Consider the following 25,460-nt stretch of genomic DNA (forward strand, 5'->3'; position numbering starts at 1 on the left):
AGCCTTCTTCCAGACTCTGGGTCCTGGAGGAATTCCCTTTTCTTAGAGCACTTACTTTACAAATTTGTAATTGTGAATTCTCTCTCTGCCCCTTTAACATGTAAACCTTTTTAAAATCTTCTGGCCAGTTTTACAACCCAGGACTATCTTTCTCAAGGACATGGGCCATCTTCAAAATGTAATCATGCAGGCTCTGTGGAGGGTGGGACCCAACTTGTGGGGGGGGGCAGTTGGGAAGCACAGCTGGCCTAATAGCAGAGAAATATGCAAGGACAGGAGTAACTCCCTGGGGCGGGGCGGGGGGGGGGGGCAGGAAATGGCACCCACAGCTCAGCCTCCACTCCCACCCTCCAGTGCTCTTCCACGTGTTCACCTAAGTGCTTAAAGCCCCCTGCACTTTGTTCCAATAGAACAGAGTTCAGACCTGTCTGCCTGATTGTAGTAGCTTTGAACAAGACTTCCTTACCCGTTTAACATGGTCCAATGTAACTCTTGCTTTCAAAATTACTTGCTGATTCACAAAAGGGATGTTAGGTGAAAAGTTAGAAAATCTGAATTGAATATGGGTTTTGGTTAACAATAAAGAATGAAAATTTGTTCATTAATGGGTATAAATATACCATATTAATATACCAGGAAAAATTGGGTGCAGAGTATATGGGAAATCACACAGGACTAACTTTGTGGTTTTGAAAAACCAGCCTCTACCTCAGAGCAAAGCCTGTCCAAAGAAGAGACATCACCTTTATCCTTGGAAAGACCCACAGAGCACTCCTAGGCACATTCCCACCCTGCTAAATTGTTTATCTACAAATAACAGGAGAGATCTGCTGCACCTGGTGTCCCTGACTCAGTCAGGCTAGGTGGGGACCCATAGCAACTCCCTAGCAGCCACCAATCAGCATGAGACAGGGAAATACCTGGGATGCCAGATGACCGTCCCAGTAGTTTATGGTGGTTGATAACGTGTTGGGAAACCATGTAGTTCAGCAGGAACACCCCTCTTGGCTCAAACCAATCAGTTCAAATGAATCCCCCTCTTGTAGTAACCAATCACCCCTACCCAACTTGTTCCCGCCAGTGAATGTGCTAATCATGTTTTAGAGTTGTTATTTGATGATTTGCTAAGAGATGCTATGATGTATTTGAGATCCCTGCCTTCTCCAAAGAATGTATAAAACTGCTGCAAACCCTGGGCTCCGGGCCTCTCAGCGTCACCAGTTGCTGTGTGTGCCCAAGCGCGGAGGACCGAGCTAGCTCGCAATAAACACGTCTTTGCTGCTTACATGGATCTTGGGTCTCTGGTGGTCTTTTGGGGGTCCTGAATTCGAGCATAACAGTTTATCTATAAATCTAGGACTATTTAAAATAAATAAGATTATTTTAAAAATAATCCTCTCTGAACCTGGAGGACATGATACTCAAAGGAATAAGCCAGACACAGGAAGATGGATATGCATGATCTCATACATGGACTCTAAAAGGTCCAATTTCTAGTAGACAGTAGAATGCTGGTTACCAGAAGTAGGAGGTGGGGTCGGGGTTGGGCACTGAGGAGATGTTGGTCAAAGGCACAAAGTCTCAGGAAGGAAGAATTGCACAGATTGGTGACCACAGTTAATCATAATGTATTATTTATTTTGTATATTTCAAAATTGCTTTTAAAAAGGACCTTTTAGGGGCTGGGGATATAGCTCAGTTGGCAGAGTGTTTGCCTTGCACGTATAAGGCCCTGGGTTCAATCCCCAGCACTGCAAAAAAGGAAGAAAAAAAAATGAAAAAAGGACCTTTTAATGTTCTCAACACAGTAAAATGGAATGTAAGGGGACAGATATGCTAATTAGCCTGACTGAACCATTTTATATATATAATAACATCACATTGTATCCCATAAATACATACAATTATTATTTGTCATCACAATAAAATCATATATATGTATAATTATATATACACACATATACACGTATGTCTACACATACACACTCCTATGAAGCCAGAATTAAAAGAGGCAGTCAGTATAGATAGGTAAATCAGGTGAGTCCCAGATGTTGGAGAGGGGTTGAAATGCAAATGCTTTTAGAGCCCTTCCTCCACCCTAATCAAGATAACCTGTCCCAGCTCCATCGGTTGCTAAGGTAACCTATCCCAGGGATGGTACCTACAGAGAGTTGTTAATTATGCTTCCCTCCTGCCCAGATCACTCCAACTTGTCCCCTCCAGCCCATCTGCTTCCAACCTTTTGGCCATCCCACTGAGCATCTGTGGAGGGTCTAGTCACTTACTCAGGAAGGAGAGAGATAAGGGAAAGAGAACAGGAGAAGAAAGAAGCCTGGGACATTTAAAAAGGCAAAACACCCTCACTTCTTGGGATTCTAGGATACCAGCTCTGGCCCCCTTCTCCCTCCCTGTATGTTTCCTCAGTGTGCTTCCCTAATGTTATACCTCAACATGTGAGGGCACAGAACTCGTCATGGGTACCTGGTAACCAGCAGTATCACTATCTGGGTGGGGTATGGCAAAGCCATTCATTGTGTTGCAGGGGCCATCCAAATGTCAGAAAGGCCCAGGTAAGCCAGGCTCTGGCACTAGCTCTGTGACTCCAGGCAAGTCTTCAGACCTCATTTGAGTCTGAGTTTTCTCATCTGTAAAACAACACTTGTAAATCTCCTTACATCATGCATTCTTAGTAGTGGTAGAAATTGTTCCTTGGTGGGCAAAACCATCTTAGACATTGCTTAAAAGCTTAAGCCTGCCCAACACAATTATATGCCATGGTGTTTCACTTCTCTCATCAGGGGAGAATTCAACCTGAATTTAACTTTTCTCCATAGGAGTGAGGTGATATCCAAACACAAAGTTAAACAAGGACTCAGATGACACCAACAAGTAGCATACATATTTTTTCCCCTTCACACCAGTGGTAGACTCTGAGTTTTGTTCAGCTTGATCTCCAGAACCTGGCAAAGAATAAGCATTTGATGAATATTTATGGGTTGGATCACAAGCCTGAGGAAGAAATTAATTGCAATTTAGTTGCATTTTAAGCTATGTTTCCACCTCCTTTGCAAACACAGATATAAAGTGAGCGAATGGCCTCTGGGCTCATATGTTGCTAGTGTATGGTCCTCATGGACTACTGAAAAAATTGGGAATTAATAGAAACTTAGGAAGGATATTCTTTGAAGTAACTTTGGTTCTCTGAACTAGGACACAACAAGGAAGACAGACTCCTTCCTTGAGTTTCCTTCGTCCTACTCTAGAAAGCATGTAAAAGAAACTGAAGAAGATTCAAGGTTGCAGGGACCACTTGGGAAAACAGAAAGATGGTTGGATGCTTCAGTGTCACAAGGTATGCACTGATTTAACCAGCCCTGGGCTACCCAAAAGCCTGCAGCCTGGGCTCTGGCTTGTGCCTGTAATTAACTGTCCACTCAGATTCCACTGACAGTCTTATGTGACATAAAAATAAATGCTCATTCTGGACTCTTAAAAGCCACCTTTGAACCTTTGAGGTGTTCCACTAGATTATCATTCATAGTAATTATTCAGTGGTGATGTTACATAAAACCCCAGCCACTGCCTTTGGAGTTTTCTGTATTAATTTACATCCAATAAACTGTGATCATATCTTTCACTGGAATTGTCACTAAGTACATTTCTATTCAGGGCATCTCCCTGAGATGGAAATATTTCCCTAAAAATTAATTTTCTTCATACACATGCATAGGCTTATTAATGTGAGTTTAGAATAGACTTTTTCATTGCTCTGGAAGGAATTCAAAGAAAGGAATGCTGATGAATTTGCATCTCACACAACCTCAAATGAGACAGAGTGCACACTACAACAGGGTATTTCTGGATAAATCATACCTTCCAGATCCTTGGATTTGTGTTAGGAAAATGTCACTAACCTTTGCACATGTCTTCACAAAGCATCTTAACCTGACTTTTCTCATTACCTCCTCTTGATAATTCTCCTGAAAGGCAGGTACTGTTATGTTCCCTAATTTAATGGTAAGTAGACCAAGGCTCAGAAAGCATAGACTGTACTGTCTTAGAGCTAGTAATGGTCCTCTTACTTTGGTGCTTACGTAGCCCTTCCTGAAAGTCCACCCACCGTCATCTTTGGCTTAGCTCTACAACACCACCCTCCCACTACCTCTCCTTCTCTTTCTTTTTTTAATGCTGGGGATTGCACTCAAGGCCTTCTGTGTGCTAAGTACACCTTCTACCCTTCAGTTACAACCCCAGTCCCCAGCCTCCTCTTGACCCACTTGACATTCTTTTCTGTAGACCCTCTGCAAAATCTCTCCTGGAAAACTCTTCCACATAGCTAATTTCCTGATCTTCCAGGTCTCAATCCACACCTCTTCCAGGAACTCTCCCCTGCTGCTCCTTTGCTCTGAGGTATGAAGAAGTGCCTCCACTATCTTCCCTCAGGCTGGGTGCTTTCTTCCATCTTGACCCAAAGAAGATACAAAGTGAGTTTACTCAGGAAGTGGTTCATCTGCATAACAACAGAGCCATTGACTGCCATCAAGGTGTTTGCATCCCCAGTGCTTAGTGGCTCAGTCCTTAACAGTTATCAACACAAACTTCACCAACAAAAGGGAAGAGTGGTAAAGCTACACCTATAACCTCGGACCTCAAGTGCATTCCGCACTTGAGTGTCATCTCCTGCCTTCTAGTAATTAATGCAACAATAATCAATGACTTCCAAGGTGAGATTTGTTCTTAGAGGAAGTTACCAATGTTGCCTTAGCTTGATGTAAATATAGTAAAATTTCAGTGGTGTGGACTCCATTAATTAAGGAGGCATGTTATTTGGTCAGGAGGTGGGCTGGCCTGTACCCTTGGAGTATTTATTTATAAAAGAGTTTGCTAAGCACATTATTGTATTAGCAGTGTAAACAGGATCTTGGGGGGGAAATGGCAGAAGATACTTAAGAGAACAAACTGCCTGGAGTCACTTTAGAAGCACCCATTATGAGCAAACAATCACTATGCTAATTACAATTGCTCTGCTAATTACAATTACTGTGCTAATTACAATCTATCCTTATCTGTTCCCAGGTTCCCTATGGACTTTTCCTTCAGAGCGCTTAGACCAGCCTGAGTTACAGCCTGCTTTCAACATAATGAAATTGCACTTCTTTAAAAATTGTCTTCGCTTCAGATGTCTCAATGACTTGGGTAGGCATCCCCCCTCCTAGGAAAAAGGACAGCATCAGGCATTCTGAAGCCAGAAATTTTAAAACAAAACCGAAAGGGGGGAGGGGCTGGGAAGAGATGTGAAATGGCCCTTGTTAACTTCTGTTGTCTTAGCACCTTTTGTGGGCTAGACAGGCATCTTGAAGTTAGTTAGAGAACCCTGAAAATATGTTATGTAAAATTTGTTTTTCCTCGTGAAATGACCACATTGGGTATATTTAGATATGCAAACATTAAGAATGAAACTTAGAATTAAGCCAGCTATTTTTCCTTCTTCTCTCACTATAAATAGAGGGAAAGATTAGAGAGGCCTTGTTTAAAAGTAGACTGCGATTCCCTGGTCTCCCCCACATATATACGCTCAAAATAAAAGGCGTCTTATGCTAGATTTTAATTTTACTACTTTTTTTTTTCTGTCCCCAGTTAAACTAATGGATTGATGGTTCTGTACCAGTGTTTAAGAATAATAGTTTCACTCCAGTCAATGTTCCCTCCCAATGGACTTTTTTCAAGAGTTTATGTCTTCTGCCTTTGACCTGAAACATACTACAACCCAGCTCCCCATTGGTAAGTAACTTTCTGCTGCCTCCAATCATGGCTGAAATCCCAGAATGGACATGTAGACAGTGTTCAGATCCAAGCACCCAACGACAGTGTTGGACCACTGAGGACAGGAGCCTGTCTGGCATAAGTCCCCCGCCCCCTGACCATCATGGCACTGATCTCTGAGCAGCCTCATGCCCTAATGAGCAGAAAGATGAACTGTACAAAATACACCCAGGGCCTATTGGATTGGAACAGGACTGTCTGTCCTGGCTGCTGAAAACAGAAATGTACTTTCTGCACTTGGTCATCTGGGAGAGGATTATGGGAAGGAGGCTCTTGTGGAACTTCATGGCTCTCTGGTGCCTCTGGCCTTGTGTCTTGGTTCCTGCTTTCAGACAGGAACATGGAGGAACAACAGGCCTTCTCCATTCTCAGCCATAATTTAGGCAGCTTTTGTTTACACGGAGCATGAACTTTGATTTAGCACCTTGTTACACAAAGTAGTCCTCAGACCTAGGAGGAGCTCATTTGAAAGGCAGAGGCTCAGGCCCTACCTGTGAGCTACTGAAGCAGAACTATATTTTAGCATGGTTCCTTGGTGACTAGTATGCACATTAGACTCTGAGAAGTGCTGGTATAATTCATGTGTATTGAATTCTGACTAGAGGGAGTCCCATAAAAAATCCTAGCTTTCAATAGGGTTTTCATGTATAATAATGAAGATGAACTATGAGGTACTTTCTTGATCTTAGAGGATCACATAGCTTGAGACCATACACATGTGCATGAGCACACAGGTGGTCTAGAGACTGCAGAGTGGTTCAGAGGGCAGGCCTTGAATCCTGGCTCCATTATTTACAGACTATGTAACTTCAGATGCCACACCTCACCTCTCTGAGCTTGTTTTCTCATATAAAAAAATAGACTAGTGGGAAGAAGGAGGGGAATAAAAGGGAAAGTACTGGAGAATTAGATGGTTCGAGTTACATTATGTGCATGTCTAATATGGTAGAATGAATCCCACTATTATGTATAATTATAATCCACCAATAAAATTTTTAAAAATGTAATAGTGATATGGAGCTCCAGTGTAATTCTAAGCACCAAAAAAAAAAAAAAAGTATGATGGTATATCTGCTCTGTCTATACACATATCACAGGAAAATGCCTTTGTCTCTCAAAGATAGGCTTTAAAAAAACCCAGAAAATATAGTTTTATAATGTCAACTGTGCATAAGGGCATCAGAACATTGGCCAGAGGAGTTGATAAGAGGATAGTGGGAAAGGGAAATCAAGAAAGGTAGGAGGTGAGCAAGACAATATGAAGACTGGTGCACAGAGGTTCATCTTCATTCTGTATGGATGAACTTTCTTTCCTATTGGTCAGTGTTAACTCTATGCCAATCATTAAATATTTGTAGTATCACCCTGAGGTGAGACAGTCCCATAGCACCAGAAGTTCTAGATCTGGGCACGGGCTGGTTACCAGATTACATACAGTAGACATGACTACCACCACCCACAGTAGACATGACTACCACCCACCTAGCAACTTGTATGTCCCTGAAGACCACTCAGACAGAAACGAATGGCCCTGTAAAACATAGGTGATATAACACAGTAGAGAGATTGTTTTCCCTCATGCTGGGTTGAGCACCTTAGTGGGGAAGGAAACCCTGAAATCACATTCCCGGCGGAACTGTCTGCCTACAGACCCACATAGCATGAGAACTGGTGCCTTCTGCCTCAAACATGGCAGTTTCACTAAAACCCTGTTCACAAAAATGTCTGTTGTTTGGAGAATGTTGAGAGGATGACTCTGGCTCCAGGCCAGAGATGAGTTTTTGAGGAATACAATAAAAAAGTCTTCCTCCACTGGGTGTCTTCTGGAAATGGGGGTGAGCGGGAAGAATGTAGTTGAAGGAGAGGAAATAATGTTTATTGATGACCTAATGTAATTCTTGCTCATTAGTCTGTCAAATTTTTACCATAATCCTTTCAGGTTATTAAAATCCCAATTCAGAGTTGAAGATCTTATAATTCCATCAGTATAGAAGGATTTTAGGCCATGGCAATCTCCAGGCCTAAAATAGGAACCAGTTCACATTCCCAACTGGGACATAGCATAGAATGGTGGATGTAGCCATGAAAAGCTAACGGTTCTAAATCCCACATCTGCCATTTTCTACAATACCATTCAAGGAAGAACATAAAGATGATTCTTCCGTTATCCCAGTTATCCAAATACTAGAAGGACCAGGACTCTGCTATTCTTTAAGAGGCATGTGTTATAATCAACCCATTAATGCTTTCATGTCAAGCCATTGAGGCCTTGGAAATTGTTCTGAAGGCACAAACTAATTCACTGATTTCTTTTTGTAAAGCCAAGTTGTTGCTGGTTACTTTATAATAAGTGTTGGAAAGATCATATGAGAAAACACCTAAACTATGTGGTATAGATGGTATAGGACATGACATAATACACACACACACACACACACATACACACACACACACACACACACACACACACACACACACACGCAGGCATGGTTCAAGAGGGAAAAGGGGAGACAGGATAAAAGGGAGAAAGGAAGATGCAGCATAGCATGTACCATCAACCATCTCTCAGGAAAGCACCAGAAAACCAAGGACCAGACAGCTTTGGAGACGCTTAATCGGATCTCAGTCTCCTGAGATGGGGAACAAGTGCCACTAATGAAGACCAGCTTTCCTTGAATTCCTAAGGAGAGTCTTTCTGTTTTACCAAGCATGGGTTGTGGGTGCATAATCCTGAAATTCCACAGCTTATCCAAAATTGTCCTCTTATACTATATAATGTGCACATCTGATAACCAGACTAGATTGGAAAGTTCCTTTCTAGTAAACCTCATATTGTTTGGAGGTTAATCTTGAGGCCTGTGAGCAGTTGTCTGCTGCCAGCAGCACTGTCTTATTTTGATGAAGCTTTTGCAAAAGGTACCATTGTAATTTGCAAAGTCCCCATTCTTAAGCAATCTCTCCTCACTGCTGTTTCTGAGGCTCTGAGCTCAATAATAGTTCTTTATGGATATTTATCTAAATCCAGGCAATCTATAACTTAGGTTGATCTTTCGTCTTTATAGAAATGAAGTGGGATGGATAAAGACAGAAAAGGGAAGAAATAAAAAACAAACAAACAAACAAACACCAAATACCACCAAGCTTTGAGGAGCTTATCTCACTCCAACAGTCCACTGATTCCCACACTGATCAAGAGCTAGGGAAAGGGGATTCTGATAGTGGGTCATTATGACCAGTACTGTGCCCTAAAAGGGATTAGACACAGAAAGCCCGACATCATTTACTGGGTTTAGGGACAATTCAGACATGAGATCATTGACTCCTCACATTTTCCCAGAACTTGACATTTTAGCAAAGGCTTTTACATCCATGCATGTCCATTTGAACTCATTCCTAGTCTTCTGAGCACCATCTAGTCTCTTAAAACATTCTGCATTGCCTCTCTGAGAATAAGTGTATTTTGACTTTTTCTTTAATGAACTCTTTGTCCTTCTTTCTCTATCACTTTAGACCTCTTCAACTAGTCCATCTTTCATCGTTTCTCTACTCCTCCACCCGCTGCCATCTGCCTCCTTATGTCTTTCAAAGCTCTCTTCCTTGTTTTAAACTTTTCTCTGGGCTTGCTCTTCCTTCCTGTTACTCAGATTCTTCTTTAGTATCTCCCATCTTTTGTGTCTCTACCCTGCCTCAGCTTTGTCTCTCTGACTGCTTCTCTGGATACTCCTTTCCTGGGTCTATTTTTCTGCCTCTTTGTGTGCATCAGGCTTAGTGTTCACACATGGTGCGTGACCCCTGGCCTGGTCAGGGGTCCTAAACATCTCCACATGTGCATTGCCCAGAGACAGGCTGCTGTCAACACCCTGCAACCTGAAGAGGTGGCCTCCCATGGTTGGCTTTTGCCTAGGATTGCTCCTTAGATATAACATTGGCATGCTCCTATAGCCCCTGGGTTCTATCTCTGTACTAAAAGCAGGCATGCAACATGTGGCTGTCCTGGCCAGAAGCTAATATGGGATATAAAGAAGTTGCAGACATTAGGGATTTGGGAACAAGGGGAGTTCTGATCTGGGAGTCAGGAACTCTTAACTTTCAGCCCCAGAGAAGTCCCAATCACTGTGAGCATGGGGCAAATAATGTATTTCTAGACTTCAGTTTCTCCATCTATGCAACAAAGAGTCAGGATTAAACTAGTTGATCTTTAAGCATTTGTCTAGTTCAGAATTTTAAATTTAATTTTTTTTTTTTTTGTAAAGCAGAAGTCCAGATTGCTTTTTCAGGGCATTTTGAGAGAGGAAATGAAAATACAGTCTTCTTTTGATATCAGTAATTGTTAGGTGTGGTCATCTGGAGAAGGTCGGGGGGTGGGATGGGGGACAAAGCTGAGCTGTAGTTGTCACATGGACACTCTGTAGCTGGTAGTGATTTGGAAATTCCAGGCCAGGCGGTTGTCAGGAAATGAGGCATATGGCAGGCCGGCTGGTGGCTATGCCTGTTGGCTACTCTCGAGGGCTGGACCGGAGATTGCTTAGAAGAGGAAGGAAAGGAAGGAGGCGGTGGTGAAAAATGACAATTGCCTTTGATGCTGAAAAACTTGCAGGCCTTCTGGAATGTGGAGGACATTGAAGCTCCAGCCTCCCTGTCTGGGGCTCTGGAAGGGAAACTTGAAAGAAATCAACACAGACTCACTCAATGTGGCCTGCCTTCCCACAGTGAGAAGTCAGGTGACATAGTATGTGGCTCCAAGAGGTGACAGGGTCTGGGGATGAAAATCATTACAAAGGAAGCTTAACTGAGGCCAAGGATGAGAAATCTTGAATGGAATGGATAATCCCAACATAGTGGTAGTTTAAGAAGTTCCCCACATCTTGAGGCTATCATCAGAAGAGAAATGCCTGCTCTCTTCACTGTTTTTCCCTCCCATGAGCAGATCAGGGCAGACCCCGGTCCAGCTATTGAGGCAGCCCAAAGTTTAACAGTTGGGAACAATGAGCAGAGTGCGAGGACCCTGATGGGCTAAGTTCCACCTGAGCCTGGGCACAATCAGGCCAGCCTTCAGGTTCCATGATCTTTAGTACTGACCAGTCTGTTGGTAGTGGGAAGGAAGCATTCTGGGAAATCAGGAGCCCTTAGAACATAGATCAGCCCAACAATGACTTGCTTTGTGACGGAGGTCCTCCCCCATATGTAAAATGAGAGTCAAAGATTCTATGAAGTCCTTTCAAGATTTGGCAACTTGATACTCATGTGAGACTTCCCCTTGAAGCATGCCAATCTTCACAAAATAGAACAGGAACTAGTTCATTTGATCATTTATCACCCGGCAGTCATTCTGATAGTTGCTGGGAGAAATCAAATGGCATCAACATGCAATGTACCTAACACAGTAGCTGGCATCTAATACAGTACCCCATTTAAAAAACGTGGCATTGGATAATGCTTTCCATGCAAGGGACTGAGATTTGAAGCAAAGTTTATCTGAAGGCCCGTTTTCCTGAAACCCTTCCTGTTTACCCATATGCCTAGGCCTTTAAAATCTCCTTCCAGGGTAGGAAAATGCCCTTATAGCTCTCTCCCGAGAGACACTGTTCTTTACTCTCACCGCAAACTCCAATTCACATGCCATGTCCTCAGAGAAACTCTCTGTTCTTCCTCCTAATTCCTTTCAAAAGACTTCACCTGGTAACTCTTGAGAAACCATGGGCATTCCTTAGAACACTGCTTCACAAATTAAATTTCACTATTATTTTTCAATTGTGCATGTCATCTTTCATGCTTGTCAATTCCTTTTCAAAGGGAAGGGATAATTTATCTGCTCTTTCTTTTGGATTCCAAACAACATTTTCTATCCATCATGATGCTCAAGGCAGAGTTTCACAGACTATTAAAATTATAGAAAACTGGCAGTGTAGAATCTCAGCATTGTGTACAGTTCATCCAGACTATCCTTAAATTTCTTCCAAGCTTTTTCAAAAAAGTTTCCCTCAACCTTGGTTTGAGCATATGCATACTAGAAAGAAACTTTCTTGGAAATTGGAGGATCCAACTCTGCCAATCAATTGCTGTGTGGCTGCCAGTCACTTCTGTCACCCTTGAGTTCTCTCTCAGCCTTTCCCTTCTCTTGCAACCACTCACTGGACCTCACAATGATCTCTTCAAATCCCCTTTCTCTCCAATATTGTTTCTGTCATCCTATTTGATTAAAGCCACCAATGTGCTCTCACAATTTCCACAACAGACATCCAAATTGACCCCCCATTTCCACTTTCTTCCATGCAATCTGTTTCCAAACTGCCACCACGAGGTTGAAAAATGCAACTCAGGCACCATACTCCCTTCTTTAGTGAGTTAAGAGTTCTCTGACAGGTGTTAGAATAGACTTGGCTCAGGAGACACATATGCTCCGCCCCTGTTTGGGCTCTAGCCCACCATTCATCTTACTTCCCTGCTCAACACAGCTTGACTCTAATCTCCTGTAACCATCAAGTCTTTCCCTTCTTAGAATATTTGTCTCTGGTTGATACTTTCTCCAATGTTAACTGCCCCTCACCTTCCAGGTATTAGCTAACAGATTCTTCATCTGAACTGCAGACTCCAAAGCCTACTCTTGCCATCTAATCCAACAGTGGCATTCTCAACACTCAGCTGAAATTAAATTAGATCCCATTGCTAATGGCTTCCCTGAAGCCCTGTATCTTTACCTTATTAAGCAAATTAAATATATATACAAGATCCCTCTGTCAACTGTTCCTAAGTGCCAGGAGGTTCGAGGCCATTTACATCTAATTTTCCATTGTATCCTCAATTACCATCATGGCACCTGGGACATCGTAGGTGCTCAGAGAGCCTGAGATGACCACAGAATGAACACTTTTAGGGAATTCATAGTTTGATTCTCATTCTCTAAAATGAGAGATGAGGGGGTATACTGAATTCAAAGGTAAGAGCAAGGCTTTAGAGTCAGCCTTACATAGATGACTTACATCACTCATGGTGACAGTGGGAAAGTCACTCAGTCTCTCTGGCATTGACATTCCATTGTGACATGGAGATCCTAGTTGCCCAATAAAGATGCTAAGGTGCATTATCCTGCCTCTCTCATTTCTGAGAAGGGGGTCTTGAGAAATTACTCTAAATTGCTGATTCTCATCTGTGGTCAGGGGATGATAATAGTCTCTGTCTCACAGGACCAGTGTGAGAATGACACAAGTTAGTAGATGATGGAAAAGGCTGGAATGCCCCAGGAATGTGCTGAATTAATTTTATTCATCATCATCATCATCGTTACCATCACCATCATCATTATCATCAATAGTAGCAATAGTGAAAAGCTTAAAATAGAGTAATCCTTAATAGCTGATAACCACATTACCACTCCTAGTGCAATGATACACTAATAATAATATGATGAGGAGGGAGACAGTGATGACCATAATACCGATTTGTTACTAGTTCTGCCTTTTAAAAGATATGACTTCAAATGATTAGGAGGATATAGCTTGATTATAATACCCTATTCCTTAATCATGGAAAACTGTTTTAAACATATAGTTTTTGGTTTTAGAAATCTATCATATTACACGTATTCTACCATATTACACGTATTCTACCATCTTGCGGCTCTTCAGATTTTGAGGCATGGATAAATTCCATGAATGGCCCTGGTTTCTTTAGCTGTCCAAGGAGGCCTTTCGCCATTAACCTCCCTGTCCAATATTCTCATAGCCTGTCAACAAGCCATCACTTGATTCCTCTCATTTGATGAGCGCTCCTTTTGATTTTTTAATTTCCCATGCACCACCATGTTATTAATGGGGAAAAAGGTCTGTGACATATTCCTGGGGAAAAAAAGCAATTTCTAAACAGCTTAACTGAGATTTGAGGTGTGTGCAAGCATGTATAAACAGACAAATAGGGAGAAGGGGAGGGGAGAGAGAGAAAGAGAGAAAGAGAGAGATAGAGATAGAGAGAGAGGTGTGAAGAATGTTCAGGAAAATATTAATGCTGGGTATTTCTAGGTGATGAAATTTTTATTTTTCTATTTCATTAAATGTCTTTATTTTTGAACTGCCTGAATAGCATCCATAGGAGACTTTTAGTAGACTGAAAGATTAATTAAATTTTTAAAAAATCCATTAACTATACCACCAGGATGATTTAAAATTCAATTTCAAATATGTGGATAGAGCTAGAAAAATGGGAAGTGTAACAACGAAGTGCTAGATCCATGGAAAAGGAATCTCACAGAATGAATCTTGATGCCTCTTAGCACTCCTTGGGTGGGTATCAGTGATCTTAGAGAGATGCTGTCCAGTACCACAAGTATCTGTTCCATCAGGCCCACACTTCCTCCCCCTGCCCAGCATCTGGGTCAATGACCAGCAACGTGTAAGTGTCCATCCCATACCTAAAGGTCATCTGGAAGACTTGGCCTTGGTTCACATGCTGGGTCCGGTTGTTGTAACCATGTAGCATCTCTCCAAAGAGGGTATCGTTGAATTTGGAGTCAGGTTTGAGGCACTTGGGGCCCTCGCAGACATCTGAGAGCATTAGGCAGGATTTTCCATCGGGAGCCAGTTTGTACTCCTCCACACAACTGCAGGATAAAACAGAGTCCAGAGTTAGCTCCGCATCCTGGATGATCCCATTGGAGGTGACCTAAAACCAAAGGCCTCCTTTGCTTGAAAAACAGGTCAGAGTTTAGGAATGGAGACAGCTCTTCTGGCTGAAATCTATCTAGGGCACAGGTGTCTGGAGAGAAGCATATTAATCCTGCAAATTGGTAAATTCAAGGAAAGTCATTTGTGACATTTTGGAGGCGCCAAGGGGGATACCAGCATGCACATCCACGCACAAAGCAAATTTAAAAACGGTTTTCCATGAACACACAGACTTAAGAGAGCATGACAGACCAATTCACTGGGAATTATCAACTAGTTTCTCAAACAAGAATCTATTCCCAGTGTATCTGTCGACAAAGGTTGAATACTGTAGCAAAAACAAGGTTTTTATTGCCCTTGGAGTACAGAGGTGACCTGTCCAGGACCATGGACAGCACACACTGCAGTGGCCAAGGCTTCTGTTCAATTATCAATGCTAGCAGCCTCTGTTGGTCTCTTGTCACCTTCCTGACAGCTCAGAAGGGCCCTTGACATGCCTCTGAGGCCGAGATGGGTTCCTCTATGGACCAATCAGGCATTTGAATGAAACACAGAAATAAGATTTGCAAATTGGGAGTGTTTGCAATAGGTGAAGGATTTCTTAGAAAAGTATGGGGCACTGGAGTGGGGATGGAGTCAAGGAAGAGTAAAGGTCTCAGCATCTGACAAATGAAACCAGAAATGTCTACATTTTCATGGTCTTGTGCTAGGCACAGGGAACAGGACACATATAAATTAATAAGAGACAAAAGAATATGTAACACATTTGAAAAGTCCCATATAAATGTCAACTTTGCTCCTTGTGACCTATGTGAATCCAAAATGTCATTTAACTTCCTGTTCCCCAGCTTCCTCATCTGTAATGTAGGATTGGCCCTCCCATCTTACTTAATTCAATAGAATGCCATGAGGTCACAAGATTCACTGGCTACAAAAATATTACAATGCACTTAACAAAATCATTACTATAGTGGAAGTAATAATGGTATTTCTAGTTATTGAGCAGTTCTATCTACTGGGCAATGTGCAAATTTATTTCTTAAGCATGAAGAAGGATAAAATTCCTACTATGCACACAATATGAGAACCCCAAAATGAAGAATATCACGCTGTGAGTGGCAAAGTTAGCATTCAAATTCAGACCTGTTTAGCAGCAAAGATTTTTTTTTTACTCTTGTCTCCTTCAAATCCAGTGGTTTCTCTTTGCATAATATGACATAGTTAGATTTTTAAGTTTGAGTCTGTATGAAGCAGGCTCTCTCTTATTTGTCTTTTTTCAAAGGGTGGAATGAAGATCCATTTAATCTGACTGCAAAGAGATTCAGGAACTCATAGGACCAGGCAGAGGCTCTGTGAGGTGGTTTGGAAAGAAAATGTAAGCAAGTTGCTGGGACCAGATTGATACTAGAGTCATAGAATCAACCTGGAGGCAGAAAAAAGAAAGGTGGAACTGTGAGGCTCTGTGAGGTGGTTTGGAAAGAAAATGTAAGCAAGTTGCTGGGACCTGATTGATACTAGAGTCATAGAATCAACCTGGAGGCAGAAAAAAGAAAGGTGGAACTGGGCACAGTGGTGTGGACTTGTAATCTCAGTGACTCTGGAGGCTGAGGCAGGAGGACTGCCAGTTTGAAGTCAGCCACAGCAACTTAGCAAGACCCTGTCTCAAAATTAGAAATAAAAAGAATTGGGAATGTAGCTTGGTGGTAAAATGTTCCTGGGTGAAACCCATAGTACTAAAATGAAGAGGGGGGGGGAGGGAGGGAGGGAGGGGGAGGGAGAGAGGGAGGGAGGGAGGGAAAAGAGAGAGAGAGAGAAAGAAAGAGAGAGACAAGCAGAGCTGAAAGCATGACCCAAAACCACTTTAGTGAAAAGCCAGGAACTTCTCATGCATGAAGCAAGCTGCCAATCTTTTCCTTGGCTTCCTCCTATGCCCCTGTGTACTACACTGATGCCCTGATTGTCTTTCTAATGTTTGCAAGTTCTTGCTCAAAGTAGAAGAAAAAGCCTCTTGGAAGGCAGCCCTGTCCTCAAGCCTTGGTAAAGTCTATCCTTCCTTTTTGCTTCTGTAAATTCCTCTTACTACAGTTGCAGTGGAGATGAATCGAATGCATATGAAAGTGTAGAACACATGTACGTGCTCTATCAAATCTAGCTCCCTATCTATCTTAGGAGGCCCTCAGAAAATAGGAAGAAATGGTGTCTGGGTAAAGTAGATAGAATTTTCTGTCTCTGTCTCTTTCTCCACATACCCATATACATGCATGCCACTGCACATGTGAATAGATTATTGTTGTCAATGAGTAAACATTATCAAAGTCTATAGAATAAGATGTGGAAGTTCTTCACTTGTCACTCCACACATCCTGTCCCAGTGATCATCACTGTCATCTGTTATGTATTCTTCCAGGACTTTTTTTCCAATGCATTTAAATACACATCCACAGCATAGACATTTAATAATAAACCCATCAAGAAAATTGCACTATGCATTGCTATGAGACATGCAATGACAACTAAGGCAATTTTTTGGAGATTCTTTTTGTCAAGTCTCTAACATATAGATCTGTTCTTTTAAAACGGCTGTCTGGCACTGCACAGTATAAATGCAACATAATGCTTTTAACTAATTTTTATTGATGGGCACTTTGGCTGTTTATAGCTATTTGTTATTACAAACAGTGCTATAATGAAAGTCTTTATACATATATCACTGTGCACATGTGTGTGTTTCTATAAGACAGATTCTTACAAGAGGAATTGCTGGGTCAATGTTTTATGAATTTTAAAATTTTGATAGATCTACTAAATTGCCATCTGTGGAGGCTCACCCAGTTTACAAGCCCATCATTGATGAATGAGAGGTCGGATATTGCCACTCTGGGGTGGGAAAATTAACTCATATTTTGTTTGGACTTGCATTTTCCTGATTACTGGTGAAGTCCAGCATGTTTTCCTGTTATGGTCATTTAGGTTTCTCCTTCTGCAGGCTGTCTGTTCACGTGCTTTGACCATTTACTACTATGATATCTGTCTTTTCTTATTGGTTTGCATATGCTCTGCATATTTTCTGATTAGTTATTCTTCACTCTCCAATATGTATGAGAATCTTCTTCTAGTCTGTGCTTGTATTTTAATCTTGCTTTTGATGGCTTATAACTTCTATATTCTAGTCCTTTATTGCTTCTGAATTTTATGCAATGTTTAGAAAGCTACAAGATGATAAAATATCTTTCTGTCCATAATTCTAGCATTTTTATAATTTTTTTGGTTTTTGATTACTTAATATATATGGAATTTATTTTGGGATGCTGTGAGAGTTGTTATTTTAACTGAACTATTTTTTAAATCAGGAAGACAATTACCTAAAAAGTTCATCTTTTTGCCAACTAATTTGAATGTGATTTTATCAGATTACTAAATCCCAATGTATAGCATGCATACGTGGCTGGGGATTTTCCTATTTCCTTACATATATATTCCTGAAATAATTCTCTATCTTTTAATCACTCTAGCTTTATGACTTGTTTTGGATAGGATAAAGTAAGTCCTCTCTCCCTCATGAATGCTGATTTTCTATTTCAAACTTTTTAGAGTGCTCTTCCTTATTTTCCCCTTCAAATGAATTTTAGAATTAGCTCACCAAAGGCCAGGTAAAAGCCTCATAAAAATTTGGAAAGTGGTGGATTAACTTTAGGTGGTAATGTATTGAAGTTGGGGGAAAGTTTTAGTCTTCAGTTAAGAATCATTCATATATATATATATATATATATATATATATATATATATGATTGGAGAGTCAGTTCTGTGTTGGGCACTGTTGGGGGGGCTATGCCAGTGACACTTTCTTTCATTCATTGCACTGTTCCTCTCCCTTGGGTGCGCCCTGTAGACTAAGCTTTTCTTGCAATTGGCTGGAGAGGGAGAGACCTTCTGTATTTTTAGCAATGGAATCAGTACTGATGAGACTTAGCCCTTCTACAACATCCTGCATTTTCCAGGCCCCTTTCTTCTCTTGCTCTGGTCTGCTTGGAGATCCTGTGTTTCAGAGGCATATTACAGGATGAAGGCAGGTGGCTTCCATCACAGCACACCTTGCACGAATAAGAAACTAACTTCTGCGTACATGTTTCTCTTTGGGGCAGGGGGTCTTCTTCTGTTAGAGCGACAAAGCTTATCTCACCTTAACTATTACAGCTTCTTTATAAATTGAAGTCTTCTCATTCAGAAAAGAATTTATATCTCCATTTATCATTTTTAAAAAAATTTTTGAAGCTTTAGACTTTTTGTCAGAAAGGTATGGCACATGTCTTATTCATCAACATTTATGAGAGGTACTACACTCTAAAGGTTACAAGCATGTGTTTTGGATCCAGGTCAACAGAGTCTAAATCCTGATTCCATCACTTACAGGCTGTGTGTGACCTCAGACAGACTGCTTAGCTTCTCTGAACCTTGTTTGTTTATCTGTAAAGAAGTCCCACTTTAAAAACCATTGTGAGAATTAAAGGTGTCATGTTTGGAACATGGTGTGTCCCTGGAGAGTGAAAGCTTCTATTATTATACTTTGTCACTTCAAGAAGATGATCATGTTTTCACTTATATTTTCTAGTTAGTGATTTGGGAAAAGTTATTGATTTATGTCAGTTGATTTGGAATCCTACCAACACAATGAAGTCATTACTTCTAATGTGTCTCCCCAAATTTTCTAGAAGGATGAACACATATTTTCTCAGTTTGGGTTTTAGGATTAGAGAATAAATTAGAAAGCTGTCATTTTGGTTTTTTTTTTCTCGAGCTCAGTTTACCTAAGTTAGAGGTTATTGGTTCCTAGATGATTTGACAGGACCTGCCTATCCATCTCCAGGCTTGATGTCTTCTTCTCAGTTGTTGATACTTAGCTTTCTTGTCATTTATTTCCACTTTATTTGCCTACTTAGATTTTCTATTATCATCATGACTCAAAATTGGCAATTTGTGTTTTCTAAGAACATAATATATTTCACCAAGACTTTCAAGTGTGTTGGCATAAAGTTGCACATTCTCATAAAATTTGTTTTATCTTCTGTGCTTCTATAGTTATGTCCCTAGCTCATTCCTGATGTGATTTTTAATCTCTCTTTTCTTCTCTCCCCTGTCTCTCTCTTTCTGCTTGAAGGAGTCTTTTTGTATTTTATTGATGGGACTCCCTTTTTCCCCTCGGTTCCAGTTCAATTCCTTCTTCTGCTTTCTTTACATTGTTCCATAATTCTTTCTCTGGCTTTTTAATTCAAATGCATCATTTGTTTATTTTCAATCTTTCTTGCTTCTTACAAAAAGCTGTGGCCTGTCTGACGGCAGCTTTTCCTACATCCCACGAGTTCGACATGCAGCTTTCCTGCTCCTCTTTATTTCTAAAGTGGTTTTCAGCCTGACTTTTTTTTTTTCCCATATCCAAGCGGAACTTAGAAGGTAGTTATTAAAAAAAAAATTGTTTTTGTTATTAAAAAATTTGTTATTTAAAAAAAGATTTGTTCCCCCTTCATTGTTAATTCTTAATAAGAAAGTAGCATGTATGATTTCTACTTTTGTGAATTTATTGAGATTTCATGCCCCTTTACTTAAGGGAGAAACAATGTGTCAATTTTGGAGCTAATTTAATCTGAATTTAAATAGAGGTTGTCCCACCTACCAGCTATGTGACCTTGGCCAAATCTCCTTCTTTCCTAGGGCTCAGTATTATCATCTGTTAAATGAGGTAACTTCTATCCTCATTATACAGCAGATGTGAGAATTAGGGATAACTTAGGTAAAGAACAAAACTGTGTAAAGGCTGGGGATATAGTTCAGTCAGTAGAGTGCTTGCCTTGCATGCACAAGGCCCTAGGTTTGATCACCAGCACCACAAAAAAAGTAACAAAACAAAACAAAACAAAAACTGTGTAGTGGCCAAGTAATGCAACAGCAATTGTGTAATTATTATTATTCATGCTATTATGAGTTATCTGATTATTAGCCCAGTTATACTTTAGGGAGTATAAATTTTGTTTCCACTAGTTCTCAGATCCCAGTTTTTGGTTTCTCTCTAGACTTCATTTTTTTTTTTTTTTGCTTCAAAGCAAAACTTTAGAACATAACTTGTTGTGTTTCCTTCATTGGAAAATAATACATCAGACAATGTACATTTATGCACATGTAATCATTATATGTATTGCATAAATTTTTAAAAATGCATTATATACCCCCCTACACACACACTATATGCAATTTCCTCAGGCCCATGTTTAAGATTTCATGATCTAGTGGACATTGTGGGTATATGATGTGATTTGTTTCTTATTATAACCTCTAATAGATAGAATAATGTTCCCTAAGTGTCCATATCTTAATCCTCAAAAGACCCCTAAGGCCCACATATTAAAGGCTTGGACTCCAGCCCATGGCTTGACTGGGAGGTGGCAGAGATGGGACCTAGTGGAAGGAAGTAAGGATATTTTGTCCTCTGTCCCTTTTGACCCCCCTTCTCTTCCATGAGGTGAGCAGCCTCCTCTGCCTCATAATCCCACATTCACACACAGGTTAGCCACAGGCCACGAGCAACAGGGACAAGGGACCATAAACTGAAACCTCTGAAATTATGAGAAAAAATAAACCTTTCTCCTTATAAGAGTATTTATCTCAGGCATTTTGTTATGGAAACAAAAAAATAACAGTCACATCTGCAAATTTGTAGCAAAAGAGACTTTGCAGATGTGACAGACTAAAGAATTTTGAGACAGAAAGATTATCCTGGGTTATCTGTGTGGACCCAGTATAACCCCCTGTGATCTTTATAAGAAAGAGACAAAAGGATCAAGGAATACAGGTAGTCTCTACCAGCTAAAAAAGGAAGCTGATTCTCCACTAAGGTCTCTAGCAGGAATGTAATCATGCAAAGCCTAGATTCTAGGAATTCTGAATTCTGGCCTTTAGAATTATAAAGAAATAAATCTGTGCTGTTTTGTACCACTGAGTTTGTGGGGATGTCTGCAGAAAGGTTAGGATATGAACAGCTTTCTTAGGGAGCTCCTGCTCCCATTGCAGGATAAGGAAACAGGTTTGGAGAAGCAGAGTGATCAGTCATTATGGTGCTGGGAATGAAACTGAGAAGTTCAAATCTCCAAGTGTGTATGAGTGCATGTGAATGTGAATTGTGTGTGTGTGTGTGTGTGTGTGTGTGTGTGTGTGTGTGTGTGTGTGTATGAGAGAGAGAGAGAGAGAGAGAGAGAGATCTTAACCTGGTCACACTGTAAGGTCATGGTGATTTTCTTTTGCGTGGGGTGGAGAAGGATTATGGGTTAGCAGGAGAGGAAGGAGGGAGAGATAAAAGGCCTGGTGTATTCGCAGTAAGACCCTTAGAGACAGAGTGGTAAAAACACAGGGACTCAGGAAGGCGAATGATCCTCTCTGAGTTTTAGAATATAAGAAATTCTCTCCCCCAAGCCACCTCGGGGCACAGGAAGATTTACATGAAGGTCTGTTTAGTTGTTGGTTTCTGTTTTTTGATTTTATTTTCATATGATGCCACATAATTATACAGCTCCTGCAGAACATTCTGTTGTCTGGGAGATTTTCTTACAGAAACTCTAAAGAGCGTAGGCTTATCGGAAACGAGCCAAAATCCACAAGAAATTATATTTATACATATGCCAAAATGCAAAACATAAAATAAGTACAAAGACAGAAACTGGGCACTTTAGCTGAAGGCAACAAATGTGTCACCCTGACACACCCCTCACATGATGAGTAACACTGGGACTGTGGAGACGGTGGCATCAAGCCTTGTTATGTGTCTACCCAGGAGCTCTTTTTCCTTAATCCTCACACGCAGGACCTTCAGATGGGTACTTTCATTCCAACATGACCATGGAGGACCCTGAGGCCTGGGACATCTGATCTTCTTGACTAAGGTCACATAGGACCTGGGAAAATCCAGGACCTGGACTTGGGCCTTCTTACTCCAAATCCACTGTTCTCTCCACTTCAACACAAATGACTTTCTCAAATCTGCTTGTTTTTCAAAGGAGGAAATTGGGACACACACACACACACAAAAAAAAAAAAAAAAAAAAAAAAAGAAAGAAAGAAAAGAAAAGAAAAGAAAAAAGAAAAGAAAAGAAAAAGAAAAAAGAAATGGCATTGTGTTCAAACTCTCTGTGCAGAGAGCATTTTTATGTATTTGCATATTCATCCAATTTTCAAAGGTCTATGGAACCAGTAAAATGATTTAATGAAATCCACAGACTAGAAATTATTTTTAAAAAATAAGGAAGGGAATCAAATCCTAAACAAAAATAAGAACAGAGAAAAGGTAAGGGTAAGAATAGCTCAAGGAGCTAGACAGACTTGAACGCACGAGAGCGTCAGCCTGCGTACCCATCATCAAGGCAAGAGAGGAGAAGGCTGCTCAGAGCTGACCCTGTCACCTGACACCATGAGAAATCCCACCTGGGGTCATCAGGGCCAGGACAAGCAGCTGACGCTCTCGATGGCATTAACCCCACTAACCAGTGCCACCAGAGTCCTTCCCATGAAGTCTCCCTGGACTGTCCTCACATTAGCCAAAATGAAGCTCAGTAGAGCTGTTCTCTGTGTGGTCTTGGTTTCCAGCCTTCACCCAGGGATACACTGCGTTCCCAGGAAAGCCATCTTGGAGGTTTTATACGCAAGGCTATTCTGTTGAAAAGGAGGAAGGAAACAGGAGTCCATGAGGACCTTGGGCTAATGTATTCACGTATTTGATCTACACTAAGAGCCACCCGAATGGTGAGAAACACTAGCATTTCATTTAACACCATGGAAGAAAAGAAAGAAATCATAGAAAAGAACGACTACCAATTAAACTCCATCAAACCATTGACAATAAGATACTCCTCATTTCAGAGATGTTAAAATGCAGAAAATATGGCATCCTACAATCAAAGAAATTTGTTTCCCCACCGAGGACCTTGTCAGAGCCTTTAGTATCCCCTGGTGTCCTGGGAACTTGCAGGAGGCAGTTACTGAGTGCAGACTCTCCCACATGGGCCTCGTCACTCAGCTTCTCTAGTTTTTATTTTTATTTTTTACTTAAAAAAAAAATCTCTGGGTATGTTACAAAACCATGGGAATTATACTTAGCTGAAGAAAAGGAAGGACATTATGTGTTTCTCTTGGTTCTTTGTGAATATTTCTTACATGTGAGCTTTGGCCAATGTTTAAACAGCAGAGAGCACAGGTTGTAATATTTGATGAGAATCCAGCCTGAAAGTATTCAGTGTGGACTATTAGAGGGAAAGTCCACATCCTCTAATCAAGAGTCAGAAGGGGGACAGCCCAGGCACTAGCTTAAAAATGCTTTTAGGCAGAAACCACCAAAGAATATTTGCCTGAAGAATGGCTTCCACTCTCTGCAACTGGATGCTGACTGTCAAAGTCAAAGTCGTCGCCCCCATTCCACCAGAGCAGACTTTGACAAGGACAGAAGTGGCTTCCAGTTAACTGTGGACATTAAATACCTGAATTCATCTCCTCCTAAAATCACGTGAAAGGGACATTAGACAGGCTAACAAGGATGAGTTGAGACCACACATGCTCTTTGAGCTCATAATTTGAATATATTTTCATGGGAATTAGGTCCTAAAGATACTTGGGATGTCCCCAGTTCCTAACCCAATTTTATTTGCTAATTGGCTTTGAGAACTTTGGGCCTCAGTTTCCTTCTCTAAGTCACTTGGGAGATATGGAAACTTTAAAAATATTGATGGAATTCTCTCCCTTACATAATACATGGGAAAATCTCTTAGCAGATGATATCAAGGAAAGGGGTAGACCCCCTGAAAACAAAACAGAAAATCAGAATTTTCTTTTTCTGAAGTAAGGATGACTGTATGATCCACTATGTCTTGTTTGGGTATTTTTTTTTCTCTGTTTACTTTGGTTGCCAAGAAGCACAAAGTTAAATTTGTCTCATGTTGAGCAACTCTCTCATTTCAGTCTCCTGAAACCATTTTCTCCCTTTCCTTTTCGCTCCTTACAAATGGCTCTGATCAGTCCTATCTTTATATTAACAGCTTTTTTAAAACCGTGCTGGATTTATGTGGATAAAATTAAGTTCTCTTGGCAGTGTGCACCGCAGACGTTGTAAACACACCCACACATGAAACCGACAAACTCGGTTGCTAGGTAACTTGTCAGGCTCTTCACAGAAGGTGATGCTTCTTCACCTACAAGATCTTTTCTAAATACTTCAGCTTAGTATCTGGTGGCCTTCTCAACCTACTTCCAGTTGACCTGCTTCCGCCTACCATATTGGTACCTGTGCTCTGTGAACATCAGTTAGGACCAAGTGAGGCTCAGCCACCTGCTCACAGTACCCTCTTTGCACATGGTGGGCTAGGACTTGTGCTTGATGATTCATGGCCCTCTTAGCATCTCCTTAAAGGTCGGGCACAGAGTGGGTGCAACAAACCTTAGGTGGAGGAATTCAACCCTTATAGTTTTGAAGAAGTCTTTAGGTCAATTAGTATGGAATGATAATACAGAGTCACAGGTGACTAGGGCATTGTCCCTGCTCCTGAGGAGTTCACAGTGGGGCAGTACCAGTGAGTCAACCAGGTAATGGAGCAACCACAATGGAGAGTCAGAGGAGTAGTGGAGTAACCCTAGAGATTGGATGCTTTGGCTTGGTAAGGGGCTGATAATCAGGGCAGCTAGCAGAGGTCCAGTCTTTGGGAAGTGTCAGAATTTCACTGGGATAAGTTAGAATATAGGGCAAAATGTAAGCAGCCTCTTCTCTTTTAATAAGGCCCTCTGTGTAGAAATGAAATCTATCTATCTATCTATCTATCTATCTATCTATCTATCTATCTATCTATCTATCTATCTAAACAAAAATAAGACAAAGAGAAAAATTATTTTCCATACATGTCCTAATCCCACTTGAGAAATGATGGTTATTGGTTCTTAGATTCAGGGTAGCTGCCC

The 25,460-nt window shown here is 41.0% G+C and overlaps 1 protein-coding gene across 4 annotated transcripts in view; it reads right to left on the reverse strand.

Annotated features, from left to right (window-relative positions):
* Positions 1-25,460, reverse strand: part of Astn2 (astrotactin 2) — an 837,958-nt gene that overhangs the window by 286,923 nt on the left and 525,575 nt on the right. For all 4 annotated transcript variants that reach the window (XM_078048074.1, XM_078048075.1, XM_078048073.1 and 1 more), the window contains one exon: positions 14,228-14,416. In XM_078048074.1, the coding sequence (XP_077904200.1) occupies positions 14,228-14,416 (189 nt within the window). The remainder of the gene's footprint in view (positions 1-14,227; positions 14,417-25,460) is intronic.

This window comes from Ictidomys tridecemlineatus, chromosome 4 (genome assembly GCF_052094955.1).
Source record: "Ictidomys tridecemlineatus isolate mIctTri1 chromosome 4, mIctTri1.hap1, whole genome shotgun sequence".
NCBI classification, from domain to species: domain Eukaryota; kingdom Metazoa; phylum Chordata; class Mammalia; order Rodentia; family Sciuridae; genus Ictidomys; species Ictidomys tridecemlineatus.